Raw genomic sequence first — 24,185 nt, forward strand, 5'->3', positions numbered from 1 at the left:
TGTGAATTATTGAAAATGTTTTGTATCAGGTTCTTCATCTGAGGGGAATTGATTCAGAGTTGTATTTAACTATCTGAAGATGTTTAAAATTTGAAACCTTAAGAATTTGGTAACAGTTGTGGTGAAAGGAGGGTCAAGAGGACTCTGAAGATGCACATGCTTTGTGAAATGGGACCCAGCATGGAAATTCCAGAATTAAAACATTCTTGTTCTCTTCAAATGTATATTTGTATTTATTCTGTTTCCTATATTGTTCCATGTGAGTGTATTGATATGTATGTGCAGTATAAGAAATTTCTAGTGTTTAACTCCTATCTGGTAACTGGCAATTTTCAAAGCTAACCTCGTTCAACAGGAAAATATATTATAAAGGGTAACCCATTATTATGTTACAAACTTAAATATTTATTGTAAACCAGTAAGGAACCTTATGCTCAATGATAGAAAAAGTCAAGTAATTTGTTTGAAAAGATGCCCTTGAGGTCTAAACATTTTTGTTTTGCAGCAAATACTTATTTTGCTACTCATCTGAAAACAGTTTTAAAGGGTCACTGAGTCATAGAGTCTGTGGATAAATCTGAAACAATATAAAGAGAAGGTTAACTTGTGTTATGTGTTAAAAGCTCCACTGAATACAGAAGAAACATTTATATCTGAAAAATTAGGAGAAAAGCATTTTCTCTTTTTGGTGGTGAACCAAGAAATGCTGCATTATTTCAGGGCTTTTAAAAGTAAACCAAAATACCATTGCTGGATTTACTCTAACCATCTTTTATCATTTGCATATGGCACCTTAAAAACTGTAATTCCATTTTCATTGCATTGTGTTGCTGCTGCCTGTGGACCAGACATCTTTCCTTCCTCGGTGAATTACTGTTTGCTCCACAGAGGTTTTTCACAAGAATTGAGTCACGTGCTGTGCAAGAATAAACAAGAGCGAAGGGAAGTGCTTGCAGCAACCACAGCCCCTCGCATCAGCCTGTCACTTTTTTATGTCACAGTCATTTTTCTTTAGGCAACCCTTTTGGTATCTTTTTACATTCATACAGCGAGTGTGATGAGAACTGCCACAGGAAACTGGAGAAAATGAGAGACATTGCTTTGAGACATTGTAATTGGAGACTTGGGTGTTAGTGCCTTAGTCAAATTGCATAACTTAGAATGTTTAGTCCTTAGCAAAGACATTCAATTTAACCATCATAGTTAAATTTAATCAAGATTACATATTGTGTGTTAAATCTTGTGTTTGTCTCCCACATTTAATTGACATTCTCGCCTTCTCTTTATTTCAGAAGAAGATTTGGAAAATTTTGATGTTTCCAGTCTTTCCACTGAGAAACTGCAGAATATTGAAGCTGACAGCTTCTGGTGCATGAGCAAACTGCTTGATGGAATTCAGGTGAATTGATTTCTGTTTTCTAACCAGTGGACATATTTCATTTGCATTTGGGTTTGGAAGTACTTTAGAGATATTGAAAAGCAGGACATTTGATAAACAGGATGCAGCAGTTGGTGTCCCTGCATGTATTGGTAAAGGGCTACCTGCCTGATTCTTGCTGATAAAGATAATTTATCATGAACTGGGCCATTATCATTTCTAAGGTGCATTAAAAAGATATTCCCCCCCCCAAGAAATCAGTTCAGTGTTCCTTTCTATGATTGTTAAACATGTTAGTAGGCATGTTTAGATAGTAGAATGTATATGCTATCTTTCCAAACAAGGATGCTCCTCTCAGTATTTTCTTTAAAAAAAGCCCCCCTTTAAAAAAAAAAGCCTAAATCAAATTGCAATGCTGAATAGTAGTTAAAATGCAAATAATTACAAAATGATAAATTAATACAAGTAATATGAACAGAAACAGGATTAATTAAATGATAGCTAAAGCACAGATACAGAGGATTTAAATTAAAGGACTCAAGGTTGCTGTGAACCTTTTCTCAGTGTGTGAAGTGTAACTGCAGTGAATATATTTCAATCAAAGATGAGGCCAGTGGTCATTCTTCTCTGTAAATTCATACCTAACCCAATGAATTGATATCATAAGAGATCAGTAGAGTTAAGCATTTATATTTATGCTTCAAATTTGAGCAGTCAGATTTCTTTTTGGCATAGCTGCAAGTATGAGAATGGTATTTTAAATCATTCCATCTAGTAGCTGGCATCATGTATGCATTGTGATGCCTGACTTTCAGTAGGCTTATATCATGAAAGCAGTTTTTGAATGGCCTAGTTTTTAAGCATCCTCTATCACAGCCATGAATATACATGGGCTGAAACAATAACTTCCATGTAGGTGGATAGAAGTGCATAGAATAAGGCAATGTGGGAAAAAAGCAACCCTTTAATTTTAATAAATTAGTTGGTGAACATACTGTATGATCCAGTGATCTCCTGATTTCTCTTTCTCTTTCTTCCTGTGAAAATAATTTTTTTTATTGACAGATGCACTTTTCTCTGTTGTGAATACTGCTGTTTGGGAAAATGTTCTTTGCATTGTTTTTACAATTCCTTTCTGTTGTTTCTTAATCATCATAAAATGTATCTATTTGTCAAGAGAATGATACATAAAGCATGTCACGTAGTTTCCAGTAAGATGGGTCTTAGGTTTGAAAAATGGTTAGTGGATTGAAAGCTTTAATATGGCTTGTGCATTCTTCTGTTTTAAAGTATTGAAAGGAAAATTTGCATCATGTAGCTCTTTTTGACAGCACAGAAATACAATTACCTCACCGCCTAGAATTTGAACTACCATTTTCTTTATAGGTATTATTCCTCAAATGAGAACAAAGAAATATACTACTGTTTCAACTGGAATGAATTTTTTTTTAGATATTTTAGCTTGTCATTTCTAGAATTCTCAGATGCTTTGTCAAAGAAGTTGACTCCTTAGAATACAGAATAATGGAGCATTTATAATGCATTTCCTTTTTAACAGGAACTATGGTATGGAATAGATAACTATTTCCAAGATTTGGGAATATATTGTTGGCTTTACTATAAAGAAAGTTATCTTGACAATTTCTCATGTTTGCAGTATTGATGTCACGTCAGTCCTTTTTTTACTGAAATAACGATTGACACCTTAATATTGAACATAACACACCAATGAGTCTACACTCTCCCTAATTCTGCTCTCTGATGTATTTATTTCCTCTCAGGTGTATAACTCCTAGCTTCTATTTTTCTGTTGTTGGTAATGCATCAGTTAGAGAAAAGGTATCGTACTTAAACAGGCTAGAACAGTGGTGGGGAACCTATGGCACGGGTGCCAGAGGCAGCACTCAGAGCCCTCTCTGTGGGCACATGCGCCATCGCCCCAGTCCTAGGCCTTCAGCTGGGTTTTATAAAACCTTTTTGCTTTAGGCCTCCGCCGCCATGTGCAAAAAAAAAAAAAGATTCAATCAGTCAATTTCAACTTTTCACGGGGAAAAAAAAAGATCTTGCAAAGTTGGGATTGATTGATTGAACTTTTTAGTCCCACCCAGTCTGCCGTTACCACCGCAGTCACACCCACCCAATGGGCCATGCCCACCCAATGGGCCACGCCCACCCGGCACTCGACGATGCATAAATGGGTTTTGGGTTGCAGTTTGGGCACTCAGTCTCTAAAAGGTTCACCATCACTGGGCTAGAATGTCCCATTGTTCAATGACAGATCTTAACAGAGCCAAGTAATTATAATTAATACAAATATTTCTCTTGGTAACTTTATTATTGTGTTGTTGGTCATTTATCAATGGTGAGACAAACTGACAGCTGGTGAGATCTAGAAATGCATTATTCATTTAAATAGGTGAACTTTTTTGAAGCATCTTTTTTGTATCTGTTAGTCAACAGGTAATTTTTAAAATGTTTTTGTCTCCTAGGATAACTATACCTTTGCTCAACCTGGTATTCAGAAGAAAGTGAAAATGCTGGAAGAGCTTGTTAGTCGGATTGATGGTAAGCCTTAAAAACTAAGGGGAACTTGAATTGTGTCCTTTGGAGAGTGTTCAATTAAAAGCTTCAGCAGCACCATACTAATCTATTAATCTATTGTGGTGATCACAGGTTGTGACATCCTTATACAAGGATAAAAAAAGAAAAAAATAATTAGGAGAGAAGACTGGAAAACATATCAAAGAAAATGCATATATAGGAGTTGGGTTAAACTGGAACCAATAGTAAAATTAAGAGCTTAAAGAATTATTTCTGAGCTTTAAAGAGAGCAATGCAAAGGGAGCAACCTGACTACTAACAGTTTGAATTTCATCTGCAAGGAGGCAGTTCTTGTCATTTGGCATCTGACCCCTTAAGCTTGTTTATCATTAGTATTTGCCCTCTTATTTAATCATAGATAGGGTTCTAGAGGATGTAATGGTTGGTGCCATCTACTTGGCTAACACTGCAAGAGAAGAGGGATCCGCTACTGGATGTCTGCAAAACCTTTCTTTGTGGTTTGTAGTGGGCATGGTTTGAAATTGAGCAGACATAAGTTTTCCTCCGTAAAGTGTTAATGATATTGACCAGTTATTGAGAGAGGCTTTTGATTTTTATAATGTGGTACCAAGATGAAACTTTTAACTAGCATCTGGTTTGAAAAAAATTATCTGATCACTTTTAACTCTTCCAAGGAGAAAGTTTCTCTAAAAGGAGCAGAGAATACAGTTGTAGATTGGGAGACAGGAATTGGGTCCATTGATTTCCATCCATATAATGCAAAAGGCTGAGTTTAACTACAATGGGGTTGGTTACCCTGCAACATTTTGCCCCTACTGTAATGCAGCTTTTCATAAGTAAGGTGTTACCTTCAACCGCTGTGGGGCACAGTGGCCTTTGCACAATTACTGCAATGTGTCACCTAAAGAAAAGCTACTAGATGTTGAGCCATTATCTTTAGATTTTATTAAGTAATGTAATCGACATTTAATGTCAATCACTTTGCTGCAAACTAATGTCTGCTTACCAAAGGCAGCTAGCATTCACTGTGCATTAAGTTCAATAATTATAAGAGTTTGACAGGATTTTTTAAATATAGCTGTTCTTTGATATTATGTGTTGTTTGTGTATTGCTTAGTTACAAGGAACCTGTGAATATTTTTAATGGAATCCAATTAATTACCAGCTTTGTAAATAACATATTTAATACTAGAAATAAATTACATGGGATGGAACGGTAGATTTAATGCCTTTTACATGTTTAGCAGGGTTATTTTGAAATATTTTCTGCCTTCATTCTTAAAACAATCCCCATCATGAAATGCTGACTGTCATATTGCTAAAGCACGGTTTAATTAAACAAAATTCAGGAGATAATGCTTACCGGTTCTGAACATATTCTCTTGGTAGTTTGCTAAATTAATGAGCAAAAAGATGCCAAGCAGAACTAAGCATATATTGTGACACTGCCTGTCAATTATTGGTGTGTGCCAAAGAAATGCTATTTCTCAAATAGGCTAAGCTGGACAAGCTTCTTGAGACAATCACTTATATGGTTTAATGTGCAGTATAAGCTTAATTCTAGCAATTCTACCTTGGCATTTTTTTTCTGTTTGCGATGGGATTTGCTAAATAGTGATGCTTGATGCTGTATGATGTGCTGAAATTTTAACATACATTTTATCAGTGTTTATCATTACGTGAAGTTATGCATTATAACTAGTTTTTAATAGGGTCAGATGGAAGTTGTACATAAGCAATCTTCTAGTACAGACATGTCAAACTCACGACGTCACGTGACATCACGTGACAGTATCGGAACTTTTTCCCCATTGCCGGCAATGGAGTGGGCACAGTTTCCTCGTGATGTGTCCGGCCCATGGGCCAGCAGTTTGACAATCCTGTTCTAATAAATGATTTTCTCAGTTTTTTTTTTTAAAGAAAAGTGTGATTACTATTCAGATGAACAGAGAACCACCTTCTTTCCTTCTTCTCTTGCACAGAAAAACCATGGCTTGAGAGAGGGCACATGTTTTCATTCAAATAGCTTAATCTTTGATATTTCCAAGTGTAACAAGGAAGAGCTTGCCTAAAACCATTTATTTATTTATTTATTTATTTATTAAATTTATATACCGCCCTATCTCCCTTGCGGGACTCAGGGCGGTGAACAGGCGATACTAAAAACCACGGTAATAAATAGTTTGTTTTAAAATCGAATTAAATAACGGGCCTGTTCTAAAAACACACCCGTAAAAAACACACCCGTAAAAAAAACCCCACTGAAACATAATCAAGCTACACCAGGCCGGCCGCACGGAATAGATGGGCCTTCAGGGCTCGGCGAAAAAGGCGCAGGTCCGCAACTGTACGTAGGTCGGGGGGTAGGTCATTCCAGAGGGCAGGAGCTGCCACAGAGAAGGCTCTCCCCCTGGGAGTCGCCAGCCGGCATTGTCTGGCCGACGGCACCCTAAGGAGGCCCTCTCTGTGGGAGCGGACTGGCCGAAGGGAGGTGTTTGGTAGGAGGCGGTCTTGCAAATACCTAGGTCCATTGCCATGGAGCGCTTTAAAAGTTGTTACTAACACCTAAAACCATGAAGGGTGACTGTTGGTCACTATAGATAAAATTGAATTAGATGATAGAATTTTCTGACTTTATAGTACAGTGTTTCTCAACCTTGACAATTTTAAGGCATGTGGACTTCAACTCCCAGAATTCCACAGCCAGCAATGCTGGCTGTGGAATTCTGGGAGTTGAAGTCCACATGCCTTAAAATTGTCAAGGTTGAGAAACACTGTTATAGTACCTTGTTGTGCTCTTAGCCACAAGCCAAACAAGGCCTGGATGCTTCCTGGTTCTCCTGCCAGCTATTGGATCCTAGGTCAGAGCTGTGACTGGAGTTCAAACTCCTTGTAACATCTGAATTAAACCAAATATTACCAAACAAGAAAGAAAAGGACCCTTTGCTCTACAAAATGCTAGGTGAAATATTCAGATATTGTAGAAGATGTTAGTTATATAACTAGACAGCAAGGATTAATGCCTGAAAACTAGGGTATAAATAGGATAGCAAAGTAAAATGTTATCATAATCTGCTGACTGGTTATTAAAAACTTTAAATAAAACTGAATACAGGTAGTCCTTAACTTATGACCACAATTGGAACCAGAATTCTGGCCACTAAGTGATGTGGTCATCAAGTAAGTTCTCACATGATCAGGCCCAATTTTGCAACCATTTTTATTGTTGTTAAGCAAATCACCATGGTCATTAAACAAATCACATGGCTGTTAAGTGAATCTAGCTTCCACAATTACTTGTCAGAAGCTAGCTGGGAAGATCACAAAACATGATCATGTGACCACAAGACTCTGCAGCCATCATAAATGAGAGCTGGTTTCCAAAGAGCTGAATTATGATGTGACAGTATTAACTTTGAGGTAAAGTTTGTAAGTCACTTTTTCCGAGACTGTTGTAACTTTGAACCATCATTAAACAAATGGTCATAAGTACTTGCACTAATGAAAATCACTTTAAAGTAGGCCTTCATAACTTGTTGAGAGGAAAGGACCACATTGATAAATTAAAAATCTAAAAATAACCTGGCATGCCAATGAGTCCTGTCCCAATGGAAGGATGCCCACTATTATTATTAGTATAGTTTTATCGCACAGTCATCCAGATGTTTAGATTAGATCTGGCATTTTTGTCCTCCTATCAAATGCTTCTCAAGGACTCGGGATACATTGTTGGTATTGTTACTATATTTTTATATATATATTTTTTCATTTTATATATGAAAAATATATTTATGTATTTTATATATGAGCAAACCTAATGTTCCTGTCTCCTATGTTCCCCATAACAACAAACCTGGTTGCTGAGAGACTGTCACTGGTCGAAAATCATGCAACCAGCTTTCAAACCTAAGGAAGGACTAGAACAGGGGTGTCAAACTCAATTTCATTGAGGGCCGCATCAGCATTGCGGTTGCCCTCAGGGGGCGGGTGGGTGTGGCCAGGGTGGGTGCGGCCTACTGGCTGGGCATGGATGGAGTGGGTGTGGCCTACTGGGTGGGCATGGCCAGCTCTACATTGTTCACGTCAAGGGTGCCTGTGGGGGCCTGGGCAGGAGTGGGACAGATCTGAGGGTCTCTGGCAGAAGGGAGTGGGACCGGGGCAAGCGCCAAGGCATGGTCCATTTCTTCATTCCTCACAAAGGGTGACACCTCCCCAGCATGCACCCAGGGGGCGGGGCTGACGCGGCAGGGGCTGATTCCTCGCTGTTTTTAGACGGCCTTGTGGAGCTAAGACTGAATGCGTTTCAGCATAGATGGCCACCACAAAATTGTACACTGGCTCTGGCCAGCCTGGGCCAGGGCCAAGGCAGAGGAGGCCGTTCCTTCACTGTTTCCAGGATGGCCTCACGGGCCACATGAAACCACTTTGTGGGCCGCATCCGGCCCCCCGGGCCTTGTGTTTGACATGTCTGGACTAGAATATTACTACACAAACTGGCTCTCATTGTGATGAAATGTCATCCTGAAAAATTAAATAACATTTAATTATCTTAATGTTAATACAAACTTGCTGTCAAAAACTGTTGTCAGCACAGTTTCACATGGAATCTTTATTAATCTAGGCATAATTTCTCTATTGCCTGTTAGGGTTCCCTCCCCCCATCATACATCTTGCAGAACTACTCATAATAAATGTACAGCTCTTAGAATTACAGGCATATGTTGTCTTTTTATGAAAGAGTTGTTCTTTATCTTGTGGATTAAGATTTCAGTTTCAGTGGATTTGTTGCATTACAATATTTATAAGCAAAGCTGTTTTAAACTGTATATAAAGTGTTAAAGACAAACTATTTTAATTACTTTTCTAGGGTGTATTAACTCAGTTTTACTGAACATGATCAAGTTCATTTCCTGGTATAAAACAGCAAGAGCTTTTTGGAAAGCTTGTACCATTTGATTTTTCTCTCTGATTTATGGAGTTTAGTGATGTTGGTTCAGACAGTAAAATTAAATGTATCAATTGAAATTAATTTCATGGGCTAGGGAAATTCAATATAAAGTTCATTATTTGAGTTTGAAATAATAGGGTAATTTCATATATTAATCTGTTATTATTTTGACTGATTACTGAAACCCATCATTTGTACACAATTGTATACCGGCATCTCTGATCTTTTTGTTAATAGGAACTTCTGTTTAATTAAAACAAAAATCCATCCTACCAAGAACATACGGTATGTTGAATATAGATACATGAGTGTTACCTCATAGGTTGAGGGATGGTTAGAATGACCCATCCTAACTCTTTTAGTGCAGCATTTATATTTCTATAAGGATGGCATAAAAACCAATTGGATTGATAAAGGGAAAATCTTATCACTTTCCTGTTCCTGTGCTGTTCCCTACGGAATTTCTGATCATCTGAGGCTACCAAGGAAATTGTTAAATACAAAACTAGTGAATTTAGCCTAAACATTTTTGCAGCATTTTCAGAACTGAGCATTAGCTAACCTTACATATGGTCATTTTACATGAGATATATGATGAAACTTATTTAATTCTTTCAGGAATACAAGTAATCAAATTTAAAATACATGCTTCTGTTTCAGAATAGTTTAGAGTAAAGGAAGCTTTTCTATACACCAGGTGGAGAAGTATAGGGCAAAAGCTATTGCCCTATGCTACATTGGGTTTGTAGTTATTTATGTTCCTGGGCACTAGGATAGAATATAAAATAAATAAAGCAATATAAAGATTTGTGAGAGAAGCATTTTGTAATGTTGCTGGAAGCATTTGAAGTTGGTTTTCCCACTTCAAATAATATGGTTAGTCCATTTCTTTACCATTTAACTATTCCTGGACCATTGGACAATCAGTTGGTTGCAACAATGAGAGCTTCACTTTTACTTTTGGAGGCTCCAGGAGAGGCGGTTGACTTGAACGAGACGCACAACAAACAGAAATTCTGGCGGAAGACTGCCTGAAACTGCTATAGCTTTAAGTTCTAACTCCAGGCAGTGCTTTATGTCAGAAGTATTTGATCTAATGAATATGTTCTTACTATGTTAAGATACCATTTTAACTAAACGTTGTGTTTTTTTCACGTAGTCTGTTTAAGGATAAATTATGGACCCATTATTTTTAATTGTTTGTAAAAGACATCATGCGCCCGTATAAACATGTTACCTCTTAAACCCAAACACAGTAAATTAATGATATAAATTGTGGGTTTCTAAACATATTTTTAAAAACTGGATGCCCTACTTCAAATAGTTTCAGTCGTTTTATATGAGATATAAAAGTGCTGAAAAGACTGTTAAAATAAAATCACTTATGTTTCTTCATTTTGATACAAGCGCTATTGTTTGTTGAAGATTTAGCATAATTTTATTGTTGCAAACTGCTGCATAAGTATCTTTGGAAAAATTCTAAGTCTGAAAGAAGGCAATAATTACATCTGCCAAGTCATTTATTACATCTGCATGCTTACTTTCAATGAAATGGAAAATTTAAATTTAGAATTATTGCCAACCAAATTACCTTTATCAGTGAAATAACATCTGCTCACAATTACTTACGAAAAAAGAGGAATGAATTTTTTTCAGCCTGAGCGTTTTCTTTCGTCTGTTCATATATTATCAAATAAATGACACTTAAAAGCTTTGCATTTAGTTGTGCATTTTTCAATATGTTAAGAAATAATTTAAAAAAAAACACCATGGTAAATTCAATATTTTTCTGTTTTGTTTTGTTTTAAAAGAAGTTTGAAACATTTAAATTGCCTTGGTTTGCAGGTTTCATTATCCACAAGATATTCTGATAATTGTTATATAAATCAGTGGAAGTTGCTGCCTATTTGTTTTAATCATGAGTAAAGCTTTAGTTAACATAAGATAACATTTAAGTTAAAAGTAATCTGTGAGTTAAGGGGAGTGCAGAGGAGAAAAGTAGCTGAGCTCTTGGTTGGACCTCCAATTGCATAGAGGTTGCTGGGAAGAGCTGCCATCTTGTGAGTTAAGGGGGGGTTGCAGAGGAGAAAAGTGGCTGAGCTCTTGGTTGGACCACCATTGCACTTGAACTGCCTAGAGCAGTGGTTCTCAACCTTTTTAATGCCGCGACCCCAACCGGTCGTAAGTCGAGGACTAAACCGGTCGTAAGTCAAGGACTACCCAACCGGTCATAAGTCGAGGACTTTCCCTGCCCGGGAGTGCCGCGCATGCATGGTTCCGCCCCCTGCGTCGGCCGAGGCGTAGCTGGCAAGCGGCAGAGACGGAGCAGGCCGACCACCAGCTGGCCCAGCCCAAGGGAGGTAAGGCACCCGCCGGAAAAGGGGAAAAAATGGCAGACAAAAAAAATGGCGGACAGCCTTCCTTGGCGACCCCCATGAAATGGTCGATCGACCCCAAATGGGGTCCCGACCCATAGGTTGAGAACCACTGGCCTAGAAGTTGCTGAGAAGAGCTGTGATCTGTGAATTAAGGAGGAGTGCAGAGGAGAAAAGTGGCTGAGCTCCTGGTTGGACCACCATTGCATTTGAACTGCCTAGAGGTTGCTGGGAAGAGCTGCGATCTGTGAATTAAGGAGGAGTGCAGAGGAGAAAAGTAGCTGAGCTCTTGGTTGGACCTCCATTTCATTTGAACTAATTAGACATAGCTGGGAAGAGCTGCGATCTGTGAGTTAAGGGGGAGTGCAGAGGAGAAAAGTAGCTGAGCTCCTGGTTGGACCTCTATTGCATTTGAACTGCCTAGCAATGAAACAGCTTGCCTCCTGGAGTTGTGTGTGCTCTGTTACTGGAGACATTCAAATAAAGGCTGAGAGTGGTGTAGTGATTAATGTTCTGGAGAATGTGAGGTTTAAGTCTCCCTTCAGCATGAAAACCAGCTGACTTTGGACCACTTTTTATCTCTCATACCAACCTACCTCACAGGGTTGTTATGCGGAAAACAGGACGGAGGAGTATTAAGTGTGTTAACTGCCTTGAGTTGACTGTATAAATATACATGGGGTTTATTTAAAATCCTAGGTCCTGCTTATATTCCAGAACCAGAGGGATGGAGGATTTTCTGAACTGTATTTGGGGTATATATATGATATACCATTTATATGATATATACAGTATGTGGGGAACATATATGATATTACACTGCTTTGTGTGGGTTATGTAAATATCATCAGTAGTTTATTTCTTTTCTTTTTTTTTCTTTCAGAGCAAGTACATAAACACATAGATCAACATGAAGTAAAATACCTTCAGTTTGCTTTCCGTTGGATGAATAACTTACTGATGAGAGAAGTGCCCCTGCGATGTACCATAAGGCTTTGGGATACATACCAGGTGAACCACTGCCTTGATCCCGCATTTAAGTATCCCATGCTGTTTCGAAACATGATTCCTCCTCCTTCCTGTACTTATTTTAACCTGATTTGTACTGATATTTTGGGTGCTTGAAAAGTTTCCTTTGTAGGGATTTTAATTTTGACATCAAAATTGGCCAGCAGAGAGTTGTCTGCAGTTGTCTGTGTTCGATAGGATAATATCTTCTGAAATTATATTTATGCTATTGTGGGTAAATGCTTGGACATATCAGCCTTGTATGTTGTAACTACCAGAAAATATTGTAGATTCCAAGGGAAAAATAGAGAAGAATAAGCTTTAGGTCTTGACCTGTATTTTCAGCTCTTATCTTTAGTGAAGGCTTAAAAATATGGTTTTACAAGTGGTCAATGATACCGTTTTAGATCAGTCTCTTCCCTGCCCCATCATCAGAACCTAGCTGATAATTAATTCAAAAAAGAGACACTAGTTTTGCTCAGGTTCCTTGTGTATATTAATGGCACCAATAGATAATATCTCATTTCTAAAACTGATATATGTGAATGTTATTCCTGGCCACTTTCTTGTTATTGGACAGATTCTTCTATCTTATTGGTGGAAAGATTAGATACACATGCCTCAATATATCATAAAGTATAGCTTGATTGGTCATGTGCCATTGTCAGTGTTGATTCTTAGAATCCACTTAGATTTTCCCCATAGCAATCTTCCCATAAATTAAAAAACTTGTTATAAGTTAACATTCCCTAGCTGGATATAGGAAATCTATAGATTCTATAGATTTAGAATTTATGTATAGAATCTATAGATTCTATTACATAAATTTCTATACATCTGATTTTTTTTTCTTTAACTAAAGCTTTTAGCAAATTTTCCAGTTTCCTTGGCAGATATTCTTCTGTCCACTAGAAATACAAAAGCACTAAAGAGCCATATAAAATTAATAAAAAACCATGAAGACATGTGCATAGATAATAATAGTAGCAGCATGAAAGCTTAATGGGAGAGAACTTAATTTTATAGTTTATGCCCTCTGAAATAAATGTCATTAACTTGCCATCTGAAAGTTATCAGTGAGGAATCTTTGCAGATTTATTCTCACTTTCAGAAAAAAAAATTCCACAAAATAATTATCATTAAAATTTGGCTTCAGGAAGCGAAATGCATGAGCAAATTAATTTTTTTCTTAAACTTTGGCTGTTTATTTACAACAATTTTTACTACTATTTTATCACTATTTTTTTACTATGTCCAGCTGGTAGATACATTTAAAAAAACGTGAAAATGCAACTTGATGTATTTAAGTATGCTGTTTTTTAAAAAAAAAATAATCAAAATTTTCAAAGGAAATAATAGTATTTTTAGTATCTAAAAAGCACTAATCATTTTGAAAGTGGAAAAATAAATAGCTATTTACTTTAGTCAGAAATATTCACCAGAATAAGTGAATATTTACCAGAACCAGTGACCAGTAAAATGTAGAGTGACACAGCAAACCCCACAGTATTCCACAACCAAGTCAAGCCTTGTCTTTTTAAAAATTACATCTCTCAATCCATTTGACCAGCTGACCTAAAAATAATCTTTTTAAAACACAGAACATAGAATAATAGAGTTGGAAGGGACCTTGGAGGTCTTCTAGTCCAACCCACTGCTTGAGCAGGAGACCCTATACCATTTCAGGCTATCCAGTCTCTTCTTGAAAGCTCTAGTGATGGAGCACACACAACTTCTGAAGGCAAGCTGTTCCATTGGTTGTTTGTTCTCACCATTAGGAATTTTCTCCTTAGTTCTAGGTTGCTTCTCTCCTTGGTTAGTTTCCATCCATTTTTTCTTGTCTTGCCTTTTGGTGCTTTGGAAAATAGTTTGATCCCCTTGTCTTTGTAGAAGCCCCTCATCTTTGTAAGAACCCCTCAAATATTTTTAGACAGAAGTGCAATATAATTCAGTTCAATAAAGAATAAATTTTTATGTGTTTGACAAATGTTGCACTTCTTTTCAATAGTAAAAAAAAAACACAAGAGAATAAGAACAAAAAATATTTTCCAAACCTCTGAAACAGTAATGTACGAATGACCCTCAGCTTATGACCACTTTTGGGACTGATATTTTGGTGATACAGTCATTAAGTCAGTCATTATGTGACTGATTTTATGACCATTTTTGCTGTGGACATTAAGGGAATCATATTATTCCGTTAAACAAAACATTGACCATTAAGTGATGCCAGCTTCCTCAATTGATGTTCCTTATCAAAAACTGGTTGGGAAAGTTGCAAATTGTAATCATGTGACTACAGGATGCTACAATTGGTCATCAATGTGAGCCAGTTGTCAAGTGTCTGAATTCCAATCAGGTGACCATGGAGTGATGCAAGAGTTGTAAATTAAGGACAAGTCATAAATCACTGTTCCGATGGCATCATAACTTTGAACCGTCATTAAACTGTCGTAAGATGAGGACTATCTGTAATATGACTTTTGGGATATATCTGAATTACTACTCCGTGCTGTTAACAGTTTTATTTTTGATTGATTAAATATCAATTTTCTCTAGTTTAAGTTTCAAATGGGCATAGGCTTAATTTTGTATGTTAGAGATGTAGTAACTATGGATAAATGTAATATGAGAATAAATACAATTTTCCAGTTAAGTCAACTGCAAGTCTGATTTAAAGGTGCAAAATAATTGAAAGGTGAGCACTGGAATAAAAATCTCACTCTTAAATTGCCAATTAAAAACATTCAGCAGCTAAAGACATAGAAAATGTAGAATAGACTTTGGAACACATTTTTATGTAATTATGCAACTATGCCCTTCTTTGCTCCTGAAAAACCATAGCACTTTAGCCAGCAGCCAAAAAATAAAATAAAATGTCAGTAGAAATATTCTTTATTTTTGCTATTCTGCAATGAAAATGTACACATAAACTTGGGAAAAAATGTGCATTGGTATGAATTTTTTATCCATTTTCTACTTTCTCCTAGCATTCTGAAAATTGTTACAATCTTTGTCACAGTTTTGACATGGCTCATAATTATTCATACCCTCCAGTGTTTTCTCCTTACCTTGCCAATCTGTGTTATTGCCCAAAACATTGAAACACGAGGTCCATAGCAATCATATGGAAGAAGTCAACATTCAATTCTTGACTTCTGGGTTGCTGTCTGAATCTCATTTCTTTGAGAGATCAACCACATTTTCTGTCTCCCACAATGAATATTCTGTTGCAGTCTGTTCCATTGTCAACACTGAAGAAATTGCCCATTGAGAATTCAAAGCTTTCAAAGAGCCTTCCCTGTTTGACTTCAACCAGGGCAAAAAGAAAAAAGAAAAAGAGAGAGAGAGAAAGGAATAAAGAACCTCTCTAATTCCAGCTCCAACTCTCTCAGGTTCCTTTGTACTTTACAAGCATCTTCAACCCCATTATCAATAGCTCCATTGTTGAGGAGCTATACTGTCCAGTCTTTATTGGCTCTTTTTGATGTTTATGAAGAGGCTAAGCCTATATTCTTTAATTACTGAGCTCTATGGCAGCTGTGGCTTCAGTCGTTTGGTCCATCCACCTTCAGATCTATCACCTACAGGTGTGGTACTTCTGCTTCACTACTTGTTATAAAACATCACTTCCTCTCAATTCTACTCAACTTAAAATAAATCCCTCCACTGGCCATTGATTTCATGCAATTGTATTGGGCATTTTAGTTTCGTGCCTCCCTTCTGAACATATTTACTCACAACTGATACATTTGTGTTCAGAATGGAAGCTTTCTTAATGAGCCCTCTGCATCCACTGTGCTTACTATAGGCAGTAAACATTGCAACAAAGTAATAGCCTCCAACTCGTTGCAGTTTGGAAGCCCTCATAGTTTTCCAAGACTGTCTTCTTGATCAGACTATCCAGATTGTATTAGGCAATTCTGTTGTAGTCTGTTACATTAAAAAAAAGAAGGGGGCACAAAGTCCATCTCTTTTGTACCATTTTACAGCTTTGCATTGGTCTATTCTTCATCTTTGCCATCCGTATGTCTGGATATGACGCCATCCCTGCTGATCAGATCAGATCAGATAAGATAACCTTTATTGTCATTTTTTACTGTGGATGCAACGACACACATCAACAATGAAATTTAATTGTCTGTTCACAAAGTGAACACGTACATGACACACACCTAAACATGCTATATACAACATATGTATAGACCCACACCCCTACATGTACATAACAAATAAATATTAAACACTGTCCATCTTGAATATATAACGGAAGGAGGAAGCGTGAGAGTTCACAAGTTTAATGCTGTATGGAATGAAACTATGGCTGAATCTGGATGTTCTGCTTCGGATACCACGAAGCCTCCTCCCATCATGCCAGGGTGGTCATCCAGTGAATGGATATTGCATCTGTGGTTATAGCCTATCGAGTCCCATTGTACAAATGCAAGATTATTCTATCTGCATCAAGAGATTGTATGCCAATGTGTTTGGCAATGGCTTCCTCTTTTCTTAGAATGAACTCTGTTTTACAAATGTTTGCCCATTCCACCACTGACCAGAGTCAGCCAGGTCAGCAGGCTTTCAGTAGATTTCTCTTTATCATACAATGCAGTCTTCAGCAGCCATTATTTGCTCTGTTGCTCATTTTTCTTTTTGGAAGTGCATCTCCTTCCAAGTTGACTCAACCTCCTCTCTATCAGAGACAAGTCTTCCAGCCATACTTTAGTTCCTTTTACCTTACTGTTTAGAGGATTCTGTTTCATAGCCCTTCCAAAGTAAAGTAAAATCAGTTATGTAGGCTCCTCAGAAGCCTTCCAGAAAGGATTCCAACGTAATTACATGGAATCCTTTGAAAAATTTCATATGGAAGCAAGCAGTTTAAACTCAAGCAGCAGCATGCCCATCACATTTTAGTCATCTTCTTTCATCCAAAACAATGAGGCTTTTGCTTTCTCTTCAGTACAGGCAAAATTAGTATCCATCTATCTCCTCCTTTCTTTGTTGGCTGGTACTTCTCTTTCTTCTAACCCAGGGGTAGGCAACCTTGGCTCTTTTATGACTCGTGGACTTTAACTCCCAGAATTCCTGAGCCAGCCATGCTGAGGGGAAAGGGAAAGTTTCCAAGCTGAGCCATGCTGGCTCAGGAATTCTAGGAGTTGAAGTCCACGAGTCATAAAAGAGCCAAGGTTGCCTACCCCTGTTCTAACCCATGGGTGTCAAACTCGCTGCATCGCGTGACATGTTGCGACGTATCACAACTTTTTTTGCATTGCCGGAGCTGGGGTGGGCGCGGCCTACGCATGATGCAACCGGCCCACGGGCCGGCAGTTTGACACCCCTGTTCTAACCTGTTAATGACTGCCAACTGCAGTGTTTTATATGTGAATTCCTTACATTCCTTAGTCTCAGGTGAATTCAACGTTCTTTTACAACCACTGTGTCCATCTTAAGGATTTGAAGTAACCAGCTCTTGACTAAACTTAGCCTATAATAAAAAAGTGTTTTAAACTTAAAATATATGACAAAATGAATGATATGTTAATGTAACATACTAATGATACTAAACATTGAGGAAATGCCATCTTTTTATTCCATTCAGTTTTGCTTAACAATTTGCCATTTTTTTTGGAGCAAGCCTTTTAGCAGGAAATGAGTGAATCTTATTTATTTTAGACCTGCATTTAATCATTGGTATAACAAGCTTGTGGCTTATGTAGTTCATCCTCACTTTTCAAATATTCTTATAATTTTGATTGTATTGTTCAAAATTTCATTTCCTCTTGGCTGGCTGACGTTTTCTTCCTAGATGGCTCATGACAGTTCAATTTAAAGGAGTGAAAAGTATTTGTGTCTGTCCATATACTGAACTCTTCACTATCCTGACTAATAAACAAATCAGACAATTTTACAATGCAGATTCATATTTGCTGTGATATCTGAGCTGTATTTAATACTAAACCTTTTTTTATATTTAGGAAAGAATTAATTTGAATAAATCAAATTTACTAAGAAAAAAATTAGTTTGATTATAGATAAAATACCTTTCATCATACATTGAAAAACTAAGTATAGGATGGGAAAACTCAGATAATCTCATTTTACTGTCACGGCTGACTGTGCAGACCCTATAATGGGAGAGCCTTTAAGCATCCAACCAAAACTTGAAACAGCTGTGGCTTCTTCTTGCTTTGAAGCCATATATCCAGAGGGGCAATTCACAAACAAAGCACTCCTCAAACTATTTGCACTGCTCTGGTATCAGATGATTTGTTTTATACACTGTGGGCACAATTATTAGGCAAGTTGTATTTTAATTTTCTTATTGAACAACTACAGTGGTCTTGATCAATCCAAAATGCTAATAAACCTCAAACCTGAATATTTAAGAAAGTAAAAGTGAGGTTTTGGCTTTCTTAGGAGAATATGTGTGCACAATTATTGGGCAACTATTAGTGTGCAGAATTATCATGCAGCTAAATGAAAAATGAAAATTTGCCTATCTCACTCGTTTATTTGCATCTGTTAAAGTGAGAATAATAAACAAACAACTCAAAATGTACAAATAAACATTTCTGACATTTCAAAATAAAAAATCAGTGATCAATATAGCCATCCTTCTTTTCAATAACAGTCATAAGCCTTCCATTCATGGAGTCTGTCGATTTCTTGATCTGTTGACGATCAACATTTTGTGCAGCAGCAACCATAGCCTCCCAGACGCTGTTCAGACAGGTGTACTGCTTTCCTTCACCGTAAATCTCCTGTTTAAGAAGGGTCCACAAATTCTCAATAGGGTTTAGATCAGGTGAGGAAAGGAGGCATGTCATTATTTTTTCATCTTTAAGGCCTTTACTGGCTAGCCACATAGTGGAGTTCTTCGATGCATGCGATGGAGCATTGTCCTACATAAAATTCATGGTCTTCTTGAAAGATTCAGACTTTTTCATGTACCATTGCTTGAAGATAGTGTCTTCTAAAAGCTGGCAGTAGGTTTGGGAGTTGATTTTGAGTCCATCTTCAACCTGAATAGGTTCAACTAGCTCATCTTTAATAATACCAGCCCATACCAGTAGCCCACCTCAACCCTGCTGGCATCTGAGTCAAAGTGGAGCTCTGTGCCCATTACTGATCCAGCTGGTCCTTCAAGAGTCACTCTTATCTCATCAATCCATAAAACGTTTGAAAAATCTGTCTTCAGATATTTCTTGGCCCAATCTTGCCATTTCAACATGTGTCCTGTTCAGTGGTGGTTGGGTTTCAGCCTTCCTTACCTTGGCCATGTCTCTGAGCACTGAACACTTTATACTTCTGGGCACTCCAGGTAGGTTGCAGTTCTTGAATATGACAGCACTGGAGGATAATGGGTTCCTGGTAGCTTCACGTTTGATTCTTCTCAAATCTTTGGCAGTTAATGTGCGTCTTTTTTTCTCAACACATTTCTTTTTTTTTTTAATATATTTTATTGATTTTGTTTAACGTAGTAACCTTAATATTTGGTAAACAGCGTGTTGTCTGGGTTTACATTTAAAACTATCCATAACAATTAATTTCTATAATTGCATAATCCACATAGTAGCTTTCTTTGATTTTCTATTCTTCCAGTAATATTCTCTTTAACCAACCTTAAATTAGTACATTTCTTAATATTTTGATAGATAACAATTGAATATAAACATTTTTCTAGAATTTAACAACCACATCAATATAAAGCTTCTTTTCTAAGTGATCATTTTAATTACCTCGTCATAAGTCCTTTCAAAGTTCTTATTTAGATTTGTTTTCCCCTCAATGTTCAAAACATTCTTACCAGTTAAGATTTTCTCAGAGTTAATTACACTTAAGTATTACATCTTTTTCCTCATACAAGCCATCCCAAAAGTTTTACGTTTCTCATATCTAAAAAAAAAACAGAAAGAAAAAGAGAAGAAAAGAGGGAAATAGTATACTAGTTAAAAAACATATTCCTCTTAATCTAAAATATATTTATATCCAAAATTTTTCTATTCTTTTTAACCATATCCAAACAAATGTTTAATCTTTAAATATTCCATCTAATAAATCCAAACATCTAATCTTTTGAGTCTATTCAGAACATTCTTGTCAACTGAGATTTTCTCAAGATCAATTACACTTAAATATCTAAAACCTTTCCCTCATATAAAACATCCCAACATTTTTATATTTCTCATATCGTAAAAAAAGAAGAAGAATACTATGTTACTTGAGGGGCCTATCCCTCTTAAACTAAAATACATTTATATCCAGATTTTTTCTATTTTTTTAAACCATATTCAAACAACTGGGCAACTGGACTAATCATATCATTTCTCAGAACTCCTGATTCATTCCCAGACTGAAATAGTTTGTGAAATGGGGAGCAGGTGGAGAGATTTCATCTCTCTTGTTGTTTATGAACAGTTTACAAGTTTTATAAGGGAGAAGTGTGTGTAATGTATATGATGATTGCTTATAAGACGCAATTTGAGAGCTAAATGATATTAGGATTCCAGCAATTGCCATTTTGGTGAACACGGCTCAAAATAATGATTCTTCTCACCAGTTCCTTTTAGACCATGTTATCAAAATTGTTTCCAATATTACTTTGCCAATAATTTACTTTATCTTTCCTTCTTAAATTTTTATAATCCTCAGAATACTTCCATTAATAATTTTACTGTTATGTTTATTACTAGGTACCAGAGATAATTATTTATTGTGAGGTAGTGTTATTATATAGGAAATCTTGAAATATTGTTAGCCAGCACATGAGAGCTTGTAGGCAAAGATTTAACTTTCTAAAATTCTCTAGGTTATTTTACTTGATCAGAATATATTGCATATTTGTGGAGGGTGAACAATTGTAAATATATTTCTAAAAATATATCTTGAGACATGGCATACTTTTATGATCACTTCAGTGCTTTCCAATCATGCATGTTTTGAAGAAAATGTGTAAGTTGCATTTGTCTTGATTTTTTTTCCCTTAGAAGAAAGTATGGAGACAAAACAATGAATACTGTATATAAAATCTGTTTTGAATATTTTCTTAATATATTTTACAATTTGCAGGCTGCCTAGTTCCTATATTTCCACTGTCGCTGTGGTAGATCTAATACCATTTTTGGAAAGTTATTCTTTGCTGTATTAGCCTGGTCAATAATATTTTATTTAGTAATATAATGGTGATATAACTTTTAGTAATATATTTAAATGTAAATATATGTAAATGTATATAAATACATTTATTCACTTAACATTTCTATATCACATCTCTTGACAAAAGAATTTTGAAGAAGTGCACATTTCTTTTTGGTAAAACTTTACAGCAAAACATAGATCAATGTATTTATTTGGATATTATTGTGGATATACTTTAAAAGATCAGTAAAATCATATTTACTAAAAGGCTTTTGAACAAATTCTCAAATACTTTACTTACATCAGGATTTGGTTGAAGCGTGACTCTTAAGGAACCATCTAAAATTCAGGATTGGCATGTCCCAAATAAGGAAAGGGGAGATAACCCCAGACAATATGTGGATATAGATTAAACAACATCAGCTTGTATATTGTATTTCTGTATGTCCTGTATGACCCCAATACATGTGCATGGGAAGAATAGCTGAGGAATTTTTCTACATTTTAATATTCCAAATTAGATTGATGGTGAATTCAAAGATATAAAGTTTATTCTAAATATAAACTACTACATTTTTCACGTTTTTCTTGCTGTACACAGTATACATAACCTGAACTAGACTGTTGTTTCTCTGTGTCATATAATATATGTGGGTATATGCATAATTCTGTATTTATTTATTTATTTTTGTCATATTTATGTAGTGTATTTCGGAGGTGGTGACCCTTTGAGAGCTGAATGCAATGAAATTTCATTTTAATGTATGTCAATTAGTGTACATTCAAAGTGACAATAAAAGTTATTATTCTATTCTACTAGAACAATCTCATAGTGTAGTACTGCAGGCTAAGAAGCAGGTTCCATTGCATTCATTGCAATTTAATTCCAAATAAGTGTTTATAGACCTATTTTTTATCCACATGCACTGGATAAGTATGCAGCCAGCCTGTAAAGAAATTCTAGATGATCTTAGAGAAGGCATGAAAGCGTAATTAAGGAGGGACCTGAAGAAATGATTAAAACAGTTTGTTTAGTGCAGCAGTTCTCAACCTATGGGTTGTGACCCCATTTGGGGTCAATCGACCATTTCACGGGGGTCGCCAAGCAAGGCTGTCTGCCATTTTTTTCCCCTTTTCCGGCAGTTGCCTTACCTCCCTTGAGCTGGGCCAGCTGGTGGTCGGCCTGCTCCGTCTCTGCCGCTTGCCAGCTACGCCTCGGCCGGCGCAGGGGGCGGAACCACGCATGCGCGGTGTTCCCGTGCAGGGAAAGTCCTCGACTTACGACCGGTTGGGTACTCCTCGACTTACGACCGGTTTAGTCCTCGACTTACGACCGGTTTAGTCCTCGACTTACGACCGGTTTAGTCCTCGACTTACGACCGGTTGGGGGTCGCGGCATTAAAAAGGTTGAGAACCACTGGTTTAGTGACTGTTAAAAGTTGCAATGGCATCGAAAAATGTGACTTATGACCGTTTTTCACAGTTACGACCTTTGTAGCATCCCCATGATCATGTGCTCAAAATTCAGACCCTTGGCAACTGGTTCATACTTATGACCATTGCTGTGTCCCAAGGTCATGTCCCCTTTGGCGACCTTCTGACAAGCAAAGTCAATGGGGAAGCCAGATTCACTTAACAACTGGTTATTAACTTATCAACTGCAGTGATTTACTTAACAACGGTGGCAAGAAAGGTCGTAAAATTGGGCAAAACTCACTTAACAAATGTGTCACTTAACAAATGTGTCACTTAGCAACAGAAAATTGGGGCTCAATTGTGATTGTAAGTTGAGGACTATCTGTACACAGTCCAGTGATTGAAGCAATTATGAGAAAGAAACTCAAAATAACCCTGCCTTGATTTTGTTGGAATAAGATGGGACAAGATTGAACAGTCTTTCATATTTCTGTTGTGATATTGTACATCAGTAAAGTAGTATTCCTAGAATTCCCTTAGGTGCCTATTTTTTGATCTGGCCTACTTTGAAGGCCTGACAGAACTGTAGATCCATGTTATTAAATAGGGTAATGCAAGAATTGCCCAATCTACTGTGTAGCCTAATCTAACATCCCATCACACAACATGGAGGAACCCCCCCTTAAAAATCTGGCTCTTCAGCTCTTCCAGTAGTGCACTCATTGCCATTGTAATCGAGAGCATGATATATTACTGAGCTAAATTATGCTTTTTGACAGAGTAAAAAGCCAAGTCAGTCAAAAAGAACTGAAATGCCTCAAATGTGCCACATTCAGGCTTTCTGTTAAGTTGAAGTACATTCCTGATTTGCAACCATGTCATTTCATTGAAAATTTGATTTTAAAGAATATCTTAAAATCAAGATATTCTGTCTTACGGTATTAGAAAAATTCCACTGAAAAGAATTCAGTAGATTGTAGTATGGCTGAATTGAGGGGAGGAAAAACTTATATCCATACATACTTTAGCCTTTGCAAGAGCTCTTTTACTAAGGATGACAGTGATATTTCCTTCAGAAAAATAATTCAGGTGCCTATTAAAAAACGAAAAGTTAGTTTTGAAGTTCATTATCCCATAAAATCTGTGTTTGTCTATTTAAAGGATATCTGTTCTTCATCTGAAAAAGCTTAAACATAAAAAAAACAGAAAAGGCAAAAAAGGGAAGAAAAAAGAAACTTGAGTATTAATTTTTAAAGTGGTGCTAGCTAATTGAGATAACAATTCAAAGTAAGGATTAGCCTCTTGGAGTTCATCTCTCAGCAGAATCTCTGGAATCTGCAGTCAGTTATGGAATTGTGGT

At 36.7% G+C, this 24,185-nt stretch overlaps 1 protein-coding gene across 1 annotated transcript in view; it reads left to right on the forward strand.

Annotated features, from left to right (window-relative positions):
- TBC1D22A (TBC1 domain family member 22A) overlaps positions 1-24,185 on the forward strand; it is a 105,718-nt gene that overhangs the window by 53,342 nt on the left and 28,191 nt on the right. The window contains exons 9-11 of the mRNA XM_015823499.1: positions 1,293-1,399; positions 3,868-3,943; positions 12,147-12,274. Of these exons, the coding sequence (XP_015678985.1) occupies positions 1,293-1,399; positions 3,868-3,943; positions 12,147-12,274 (311 nt within the window). The remainder of the gene's footprint in view (positions 1-1,292; positions 1,400-3,867; positions 3,944-12,146; positions 12,275-24,185) is intronic.

Source organism: Protobothrops mucrosquamatus, unplaced genomic scaffold (assembly GCF_001527695.2).
Source record: "Protobothrops mucrosquamatus isolate PMUCROS unplaced genomic scaffold, P.Mucros_1.0 scaffold1888, whole genome shotgun sequence".
Lineage (NCBI taxonomy): Eukaryota > Metazoa > Chordata > Lepidosauria > Squamata > Viperidae > Protobothrops > Protobothrops mucrosquamatus.